This window comes from Delphinapterus leucas, chromosome 4 (assembly GCF_059928025.1).
Source record: "Delphinapterus leucas isolate spDelLeu-1000000601 "Yukka" chromosome 4, BTC_Dleu_Yukka2, whole genome shotgun sequence".
NCBI classification, from domain to species: Eukaryota; Metazoa; Chordata; class Mammalia; order Artiodactyla; family Monodontidae; genus Delphinapterus; species Delphinapterus leucas.
In genome coordinates this window covers 126712585-126723328 of record NC_143132.1, presented here as the reverse complement: position 1 = coordinate 126723328, position 10744 = coordinate 126712585, and the positions used below count along the sequence as shown (strand labels likewise).

The window sequence follows — 10744 nt, the reverse complement described above, 5'->3', positions numbered from 1 at the left end:
ATTTAAGTCAAGAATGTGACCTCTGTATGGGCTAACCACATGCACTTGCCCCTGCTCGAGCTGACTTCATCTGAGCCAACAGTTGAGAAGAGCTAGAAAAGTCAAGGAAGACAAGAAACCAAAGTTTTTTTAACCGAATCTCAGAAGTGACATCCTCTCACCCTTGCTGTATTCTGTTCATTAGAAGCACGTCACTAGGTTGAACCCATACTCAAGGGGAGGGGATTACACAGGGCATGATTACCAGGGGCTGGAGAGCACTGGAGGTCATCTTAGAAGCTGCCTGGCTCACATGTGTACATATTTCTATCTATTGATGGCTTTTTTTTTTTAAGCATAAAGTTTCCTACCTTGCTTTTGTCATGTAGCAGTGTATTTTGGAGCAATTTCCAAGTCAGTGTATAAAGATCTTCTTGGCATAGCATTTTGGCCCTGCACCACACTGAACATTCTATGGATGTGCTAGAACTTATGAAACAGTCCCTTAGTGATGGACGGTCAGGGCATTTTTGATGTTTTGCTGCACATATTCTTTACTGGAGTGAGAAAGCATCTAGGAGGAAAATTCATTCTTACAAGTGGAATTGCTGGGTCAAAGGGTATGTTCACTTCACATTTTAGTAACTATGGCCAAATGGCCATCCAAACCCCAAAGCAGAAGAATTGTCTACTTCTCCACAGCTTCTTGAGGCATTTTTTCGCCACAAGTTTTAATGAAAAGAGAAAAGAGAAATCGCAGGAGAAAAACTAGAAACCAAAGTCTAATAAGTGAGACAAATTGGAGTCATTAATTTTTAGTCACAAAAGGTGGAACACTATTTGTTTACTTTGATTTGGATTTACCGGGGTATTTTCCTAGTGTAATATACAAACAAGAGCAAGGACTCTTGAGTTGAGGTCCCAGTGTACCTCTTGATCATTTCTGGCTCTCGTCACTATAATCTTAGATAATGCTTCCCTCTCTGAGGTTTGTGTGGGTCGCTAACAGCATTCAACAGTTAGCTTCTCAGATTCCAGCTGCATCTGTGGACACGGCACTCATGAATATCGAATCAAGTATATAATGAGTAATTATTTACTTTGGAAACTTTACAGCTTTGGCTGTTTTGTCTTCTCTATGGATGTTTCAAGCATTTGAAAGACAGGGAATGTTGGGGTAAAAGAAGTCTTAGAACCCAGATATAGCTCTCCTCCAACTGCCTTCCAAATTCTGGAACCCTTTCTACAATCAGCTTCTGTCTGTGTATTTTCACAGAGAAGTACTTATTTCATTAAGGTAGATTGTTCCACTGGTAAACAGTTCTAGAGGTTAAATGTATTTTGTACATTGAGTTGAAATCAGAAATTTGTTGTTTTGTGCCTCCATCCAGTGCTTCCTCATCTGTCTTAGGGAGAAACAAGGAAAAAGTCTTTGTTCCTCAGCTCCCGTAGCTTCCTTCAGTCTGCTCTCCTCCAGGCCAATGACTTTATTTTGTATCATTCCTTCTTCCCAGGAGTTGATTTCCAGATGTACCACTACAATGATCCCTCTACTCTGAACACACTCCTATTCTAAGGTTCAAAAAGATGTCAAGCATGAGGGCACCCACACTGCCAGTTTTTCTGCTGATCCCCACTTGATAGTAGGTATACTTTTAAGACCACTGATTGCTGGTATGTAAAAATGACAAAGAGCTGTTGTGAATTCAAGAATGCTCTGACAGTGTCCATAGCAGCATTATTCACAACAGCCGAAAGCTGGAAGCAACCTAAATGTTTATCGATGGATGAACAGCTAAACAAACTGTGCTATAGACATACAATGGAATATTATTCAGCCTTAAAATGGAAGGAAATTCTGACACGTGCTACATCATAGCTACATTATAGGAGACATTATGCTAAGTGAAAGTAGTGAGTCACAAAGGAACCAATACTGATTGATTTCACTTATATGAGATATACAGAGTAGTCAAATTTATAGAGACAGAAAATAGAATGGTGGTTTCCTGGTCCCGGGTTGGGGGCAGGGGGTGGGGGGAGGGGAGATGGGAAGTTAGTGTTGAATGGGTACAGAGTTTCAGCTGGGCAAGATGAAAAAATCCTGGAGTTGGATGAGAGTTCGCACAACAGTATGAATGGATTTAATGCCACTACGCTGCACCCTTAAAATGGTTAAAATGGCAAATTGTATGTTATGTGTATTTTACCACAGTGAACCAAATTGTATCCTAGCAGTCACAGCAGCATCTCCAAACATTTGAAAAACAAATTGCATATGTGCCGGAGACCTATTATTCATACACTCTACAGTTAGTTTCGGCCCCTCAACCCCGCAGCCGAAATGAAATCTTCATTCGATCGCACTGGGGGCCTCTGGGGGCCATTCGTGCTATGTGGCCCTATTTCCCTGGGCACGGCTGATTAGATCAAGAATGAGCAGCTGGTCTGAGCTGGACTATTTAGAAACTCACGGCTGTGATTTTGGAATTTGGTTTCAGGAACTTTTTGTTAGTCTCTGTGTAGGGTGAGGGGATATATGTTTGGGAGCTACAAGGTAGCCATCTTCCATGTTCATTTATTATTTATTCAACAAATGTTTATTGTTTGCTTATGGGTGCTAGGCACAGTAATAAGTTCTGGGATTCAGCCCTGTCCCTGTCCTCCTCAAGAAGCAGAGCAAGCCAGACTGAAAAGATATTACCTCTAATGTCATCTATAATATGTTTGTTATCTCTAAGATTTTGTGAACTCTTCCCTCCTCAATGAGCAACACAATATACCATCGTTTTATCATATGTAACTTCCCCCTCTACATTATTTTGTTAGCACTTTTTTTTTTTTTTCAGCACTGGAGCTAGCACAACTGCTCAATGAAAGCTTGGTTGACAATGACAGGACACTAGGAAGATTTTTTTTTTTTTTTTTTTTTGTGGTACGCGGGCCTCTCACTGTTGTGGCCTCTTCCCTTACGGAGCACAGGCTCCAGACGCGCAGGCTCAGCGGCCGTGGCTCACGGGCCCAGCCGCTCCGCGGCATGTGGGATCTTCCCGGATCGGGGCACGAACCCACGTCCCCTGCATCGGCAGGCGGACTCTCAACCACTGTGCCACCAGTGAAGCCCACTCGGAAGATTTTTAATTGACAAGAGTACCAGGACCACTCACAGAAGTTGTGTGTGTGTTCACAAGATCTACAAAGGATGGTGGGTGTTTTTATTCACCAGCTGCAGCAGTGCTACCACGTGGCAAAATGGTAAATGATGTTTGTAGTCCGTTGAGCCTGTCTGTAGAAATCACACAATTCTTGTTTTTTCTTTTTCCTTTGGGCCACTCTGCCTAGCTTGTGAGATCTCAGTTCCCCGACAGGGATTGAATTCGGGCTTCCGCAGTGGACGTGCTGAGTCCTAACCACTAGACTACCAGGGAACTCCCGAAATGACACAATTCTTGAAAAGAGTTTTTTAAATTGAGGATGAGAGGAGATTCGTATTATTTCAAACTTTGCACAGGAAGGGAGACTTTTCAGTCTGTTTAAAATGAGCAAAATTTGCATTTTCTTAAAATGAGGTAACATTGTGCTAAGGTCTCCATCCTGCTCTCTGAGAGCCTCTAGTAATTCCTAGGAGTTAGCCCCAGAGGTGACCTCTTAAGAGCAGGACAGATACCCCCCAAAATTCTACAGATTCTTTGACGAGGCCTTCCCTGACTCCTCTTATGCAGCACCAGTCTTCTGTGTTCCCAAAAAACCACCTCTGCTGTGGATTTCATTCATTAGCAAATAGTCATTGAGTGCCTGCGTGGTGCTTACTCTGTTTCAGGCACTGCAGACACAGCAGTAAACAAATTGGACCAAAATTTCAATCTTATTACACTTGTTGTGACACATCTGTCTCCTTTATGCCCTGTAAGTCCTCTGACAACAGGGATCTGTCTCATGCCATTTCACTGGAACCATACCTTCTACCCCTTTAATTCCCCAATAACAATTTCAGGGCTCAGTTGCTTTGAGAAGACTGTACTTATTAGGACCATTCCCATGTTAGTGTTCTGGTCGGATCAAAGCTGTGCCTGCCAGCTTTCTTCTAAGATGAAGAAAGTTCGTTTTAGATCCTGTGGTAGGCTGAGTAATAGCTCTCCAGAGATGTCCACACCCTGATCCCCAGAAACTCCAGATACTTTAATTTACATGGCAAAGGGGCTTTGTGGACGTGATTAAGTTAAGGTTTTTGAGATGGGAAATGATCCTGGATTGCTGTGGAGGACCCAATGTAATCATGAAGGACCTTAAAAGAGGGAGGTGGCAGACTTGGAGAGAAGATTATAAGTTTGAAACAGAGGTCAGAGAAGAGAGAGGATGCTATGCTATTGGCTTTGAGGATGGAGAAGGGGCCACAAGCCAGGAAGTGTAGGTGAACTCTAGAGGCTGGAAAAGGTAAGGAAATGGATTCTCCTCTAGAGCCTCCAAAATGAACACAGGCCTGCTGGCACATTTTACACTTCTGACCTACAGAACTATAAGATAATACATTTGTGTTGCTATAAGCTGCTAACTTTGAGGTAATTGTTCTGACAGCAACAGGAAGTTAATAGAGATTTCTACCCGTCCTCCCTCTAATCTGCTCACCCCACTGCCCATTCTCCCTGGTGCACAGAGCAGGACATTTCTACTCTGTTCCCTTATTTTCCCGAGTCATGGAGGTGTCCTGGGGTTTCTTAACACAAGCCTGTAATAGTGTTTCTGTCATAGGGTTGTCTGACCATTGGCAGTCTTTGGAATATCCTCAGGGTCCCCAGGTTTTCTATAAGAATTAAAAATTCTGTATTTTCAGTTCCATGCTTGGCTAAAAAATTAATATATAATTAATATATATTAATTAATAATTCAACTTACAACCCCAAAGTCAGCCTCATCCTCGTAAGAACACTAAAAGCATTCTCATCAAAGTCAGGAACAAGACAGGGATATCCATTAGTACCATTCTTACTTATTGTTATGCTGGATGCACTGGCTAATGTTATTACACAAAAGATAGAAAAAAAAAAGTGGGACGAGAGGAGGTAAACTTATAGTTATTTGCCAATGAAATGAAAGTCCAAAAGAAAATGTGAAAAACTATACAAACAATAAAAGAATTCAGCAAAGTGGTAGGTACAACATTCATGCATAGTAATCAACATATAAAATTACCTAGGACACATATAAATAATGGAAAAACATCCTATTTGCAGTAACAAAAAATTAAAAAAACTAAGAATTAGGGTAACAAGAAATGTGCAAAGTCAATACAAAGGAAGCAGAACAAAACTTGGAAAAGAAGAAAAGTATGCCATGTTCCTTAAGAGAAAGACTTACCATGATAGCACTGTGAAAAGAGGGTCTTATGTGCTTAAGACCACTGCAGCTGGGCTTCTGTTGTTGGCAACCAAGTGAAATTGATCAGAGAAATAGTCTTGTTTTATTTTCTCTCCATAACTTTATTCTCCACCTAGCCTTTATATTACCTGGTGGTCCAAGCCAAGCCCACCTTTGGACTGCCAGGCCATGGCAAGTGAGTTCTCCCTAGGAGATGTTGCCCTCTGCTCGTTGTTGTGACTTGCGCTGGGCACCTTCAGTCCTCCTTTGTCACACACACATACACACACACACAAACTTAGAAACACCCATCTCCACAATACCCTATCTGGACCATCCTAGGTTTTACTCTATTGTTGATACAATAATTGCTACACAGTAAGGGTAATCTCCCCAGGATCAAAGCTAAAATAGCAATTTTTATTATCTTCAACATGTTACCAGACCATTCTTGGGCTATATGCTTTCTGACACTGTTTTGTTTTTTGGTTTTTTTTGCGGTACGCAGGCCTCTCACTGTTGTGGCCTCTCCCGTTGCGGAGCACAGGCTCCGGGGGCGCAGGCTCAGCGGCATGGCTCACGGGCCCAGCTGCTCCGCGGCATGTGGGATCTTCCCGGACCGGGGCACGAACCCGCGTCCCCTGCACGGGCAGGCGGACTCTCAACCACTGCGCCACCAGGGAAGCCCCTGACACTGTTTTTTATATACTTCTTACCTCCTTACATCCTGGGCATTGTAGTTAAAAAAAATTCCACTGCTAATTACTATTGTCAAAGGAATTCTATATATCGTCAATAAGTACATTTTTTTTGCTGGGGGTGGGGAGAAAAGGGAGAAGCTGTCATTGCCACTGAAATTTTACTTGTCAGGGTAGCATTGTGGGGTGGGGCAGGCGATCAGGTTAATCAGAGAGAATCTTCCAGTTCACACAGGCCACACCCTCCTTGGAGGCTGTTACCTGTCCCTAGAAGTGGCTAGGATCTCTCAGCAGATAAGCTAAGTTGGATTTTTAGCTCTCCCTTCCTCCCTTTTATCTGCTTTCTGCAGAACCTGGCACGTGCTAGAAATTCAGTAACTGCCAAATGAACAAATGGATGGGATTGTCCTTTCACCAACCTATATCCTGAAGCCTAAAGAGCAGGGAGAGCTGCTTAAACATTCTCTAGAAAGAAAGTGCCACCAAGTAGGAGCGGTTCACTGGCACAATAGAGGAGATGTTAGCCTTAGGGCAATCATTTTTAAGGTCTCTACCTTTCACTGCGTGTACTGTGAAATGCTGCTATTGTTGCAGCCTCTCCACTCCATCTTTCCCTCCCCCCCTTAATTTAAAAGAAATTAAAACATTTTGGGATGCCCTTAAAAGTAAATGGGCCCTAGGCACTGCGCCTTCTGTGCCTAACGGGTAAGTCTGTTCTTGGTGCCGGGGGACTGATTGTTAAATATTTTGATCATTACCCCTGCTGAGACTTACATGGTACATGAGAAGTAGATAACTCATAGGTCTACAAGCAGGCCTGTGTGGGGCACTTGTCCACCGTGTGTGGCGAAGCCCTGGACCCCCTTCCCAAGAGCTCCCTGTGGCTCACCTCCATCGGATTGTTCCCAGACTTGCCCATTTTTTCAAGAAAAACTGGAAATCCTGAGTAGAAAAAAGTCAAGTCTCCCAATTAAAAAATGATCAAAATTCAAAGAAAAAACCCTCCCTGCTTGAGCCAAACAAAACACCTCTGAGGACTGCATCTGGCACTACTTTGTAATCTCGGTCAAATGTAGCTTTGGGGAGAACCCTTGCAAACAGATGACAGGTGTAGGACTAGAGAACCAACATGCCAGGAAGAGAAGAATGGTATGGGTTCAGCGTGATTGTAAAAAAGTAATACTAATTGCAGTAAATTGTATGATTTTCTTACTCTTCATGTGTAGTCACTTGGCAATAATAATTGTGAATCTAATTAAAAATTTCAGGTTCTGTAAACTTCCATTCATATTCATATTCATGCCCTTTCATCCTCCTTGATTTGTGGCTTGAGTAACAGGGCCACAACTTAACATGTACCTATTGAGGAGAACTCTGCTCTGAATCGTGATTGTGAGTTTTTAAGAGTGTACTTAATTAGGCCTTAATAAAAGCCTATGTACCATTTCTAGTCAGGTCATATTTGTTTGACTTCCTTTGGGGCTTTACTGTATGAAAAAGAAGAGAGAGAAGAAGTCTATGTTCCTTTATGTTCAAGTCTTTAGGAGTAAACATTTAATAAAAATGATTTTTATGTGAAGTAGGACTTTAGGGATCTAAATGAAAAGTATGTATATATTCACTTTACAGTGACAAAGTCAGCCTGCAGCATTGCCAGAACATGACTAGGCACGGCCAAGCCCACAATTCTCCCTTCATCTCAGCTGATGATTTCATTTTCTAATCCTAGATTGTAAACAGACAATGAAGATCTGGTGCGATGAGCATCTTGAGTGCGAAACAGGTTCCTATGGTAACAGAAGCAGAGTCTCTTTCTTAGGCTTGGTAGGGGAGGGAGGTCTGTAAGTCTTCCTGGAGGAAGGGATATCTTCAATAAGAGTATAAAAAGAAATCGATTAGCCTTCAATTAGCAGTCAGGACAAGGGTAGGGGGGAGAAGCCCAGAAGTGAAAAAAGCTGGTCTCGAAAATAAATTCAGCAGGACTGGAGATTCTAAAGCATCATTCCATTTCAAGTATAGCACTTGTTACTTTCTGACCATTCCTTGTTTGCTTATTTGTTTACTGTCTGTTCTTCTACCCCCATCCCCTCACACAGAACAGGAGCCCTACCTGGCCTGCTGATTCCTCAGCCTGGCACATACGACTGTTAGTCTTTCCATGTGTCAGATCCAGCTTCCCTCATCACCACGCCAACCTCCCCTCCCTCTCCCCCCCAACACCATCCAACAGACAAAATTCTACTTCCTCAGAGTTGGCTCAAATGCATCCTTCTCTGTGAAACCTCCCCCCAACACTTTGCCCAACCCCTACCTTTAGAATTAATTCTTTCAGGGTTCCCACAGCTAATGGCCCTTGCTTGCAGCATAAATTGAATTCTACAGCGTTAGTTAGTTTGCTGTTCCCTTCTCTCCCCTATTCCTCATTAAATCTTTTTTTTTGTTCCTCATTAAATCTTAAATCATATGAAGATAATGTGTTTCAGGCATCTCTGTGAGCCTCTCAACATTTCGTGCAGGCTTTTACACACAAAACGGGCTCAAAAATATTTTGAATAAATGAATTCAGGAGAAGGTCATGAACCCTTCTTCCTCCCTTCCCCCAGTGATCAGAGCAACCTCTTAAAATCTGACCACATCACAGCCCTGCTTAACTAACTGTGTTGAGGGCCGCTCTTCATCCTTGGAATAGAATTCTAATTCCCTAAGCACACTGGTTACCTCAGGGCCCTGTGTGAGCTTGCTCCCAACCACTTCTCCAGCCACGTCGATTCCCAAAACCTGGTCTAATAAAATGGGACTGCTTAACGTGACTGGGCTGTCCTGATTCATGCCACCAGGCTTTTATTTCAACGACTCCCTCTGCTTGGAAAGCCCTTTCCATTTTCCTTGCCTGGTTTGGCTCAGGAATGACCTCAAGCAAGCTTTCCTTCTTTGACTATAGATCCTATTAAGAATTTAAAAAACCAAAACCCAAAAAGCTAAGTACAGAAAGGTTTATGGCGCTCCCCTCCATTTATGTGATTAAAAATGAAAAAACCGTAAAATGTAATTCTTAAATGACACACAACTTACATGGATGCTAGATTTAGAATACCATCTGTTTATGATTTTTCTTTCATTCACCCTCTCTCTGCCTGTAGCCGTTTTGACCCAGAGTCTATCCGATAACCCTACTGCCGGAATCTCAGGTTGGGTCAAAAGCTTCCCTCCTCCGCTTCCGGACACCACTCTATTTTAAATTAACTTGAACAGACTGCAAGTTTGCCTTTCCCACTAGGGTGTGAGCGACAGAGGTGGCGCTAACACCATCTCTGTCCACGGAGCGCCGGACCCCGGTCGGCTCCAGATTTATTTTCTGAGTTGAAGTAAAGGCTCCTCTCCCGCTGACGACGCATTTCTTCTTTAAGAAGACTTTCCCTCCTCGCCCAGCAAGTGCAACTGGCTCGCACCTACCAAGGGTTGGTGCTGGAAAAAGAGTGAACTATCGACCGACCCAGAAAGCCAGGACGAGAAGATTCTCTAAATTCTCGGGCCCAATAACGCGACACGCCACACAGACGCCCCCAAATATTCAGCGGAATGGGCGGGCCCGGGAAATGACCAACACCGAAGTCACGTGGCGAAGCTCCTCTTGAATTTCGCCAAGTCGGCAGTCGACTATTCGGTCTTGCACGCGCCTCAGGCGGGCTCCGCTGAGATCGAGTCTTTCGGCGCTCGACTCGCCCGCGCTGCTGCCGCTGCCGAAGGAGGGGCAAAGCTCAAGATGGCGGACAAAACGCCAGGCGGCTCTCAGAAGGCCAGTTCAAAGGTAATTTCTTAGAGGACTCAGTAAGTCAGTGAGTGTATCACTGTCGTCTGGGGACTACAGACGCTTCTGGCCAGAGGGAGGAGATTGGGGTGGGGGTCCGCGTTCTGGTCGCGATGGTAGGCCGGGCGCAGGCGTACCGTGGTGCGCAGGTTGAGAGGCCTGGTATCTTCCCTTAGTCCCAGCCTGGATTCGGCTCGAGACTGGCGGGCCCAGGGCGGGTGGCGTGAGTAGTTCGGCTCCCGCTTAGAACTGGAGTGAAATCAGTGATTTGGACTGAGGTCTGAAGTCGGGAAAACGCGCCCCTGTATTTCAGCTTACTGAGCTCTGAGGCCGCGGGACAGAGCCTGGGAGAGGCGGGAATCGCTTCCCGGTGCTTAAGTGTCTGCCTCTGTTTCCTCGGCTCTTTGGGTTTGGTTCTCGCACGCTTTCGGCCTCGCTCAATTTCCTTCACGTCCTCCAGGGAATAAATAATCTCTAGGGCCGCAAATTGTGAGGGGAGGACCAATAGTGGAAGGAAGCGGGGTGGGAAGTGCAGTTCTCCTTTGCGGTGATGCCTCGCCAAGGTTAATGCTACGCTCTACACGTGGTCTTAGCTCACATAAGAGGAAGTGTAAAATGAGCCCTTCTTTGGAGGGCTCGTTTTCGAGGACTCGGGGTCTTCCGCTTCTTCTGAAAGGAAAACTTTCATAGACTTGGAAGCCACCTAAGATTAGTAAATTGCTTTTGAGTTTACAGGGAACCGTATGCACGTATTGTGAAACCACTGAGCTGTAGAAGTCGTTTAGCGTTAGTTAGGTTGTGATTAGCATCAGTTCGTAAATTGCCATCCTGGACGGGTCACTTAATCGTTTTTTGCTTTGAGTTTTTCATTTCCAACACGATATTAAAAGTAATAGTGCCCGAA

At 44.2% G+C, this 10744-nt stretch overlaps 1 protein-coding gene and 1 pseudogene across 4 annotated transcripts in view; one reads left to right on the top strand and one right to left on the bottom strand.

Moving 5' to 3' along the window:
- Positions 1-1095: 1095 nt before the first annotated feature.
- Positions 1096-9480, bottom strand: LOC149749424 (uncharacterized; annotated as a pseudogene).
- A 253-nt stretch (positions 9481-9733) lies between these two features.
- U2SURP (U2 snRNP associated SURP domain containing) overlaps positions 9734-10744 on the top strand; it is a 55342-nt gene continuing 54331 nt past the window's right edge. For all 4 annotated transcript variants that reach the window (XM_022582685.2, XM_089911043.1, XM_022582686.2 and 1 more), the window contains exon 1: positions 9734-9840. In XM_022582685.2, the coding sequence (XP_022438393.1) occupies positions 9796-9840 (45 nt within the window). In that variant the 5' untranslated portion in view covers positions 9734-9795. The remainder of the gene's footprint in view (positions 9841-10744) is intronic.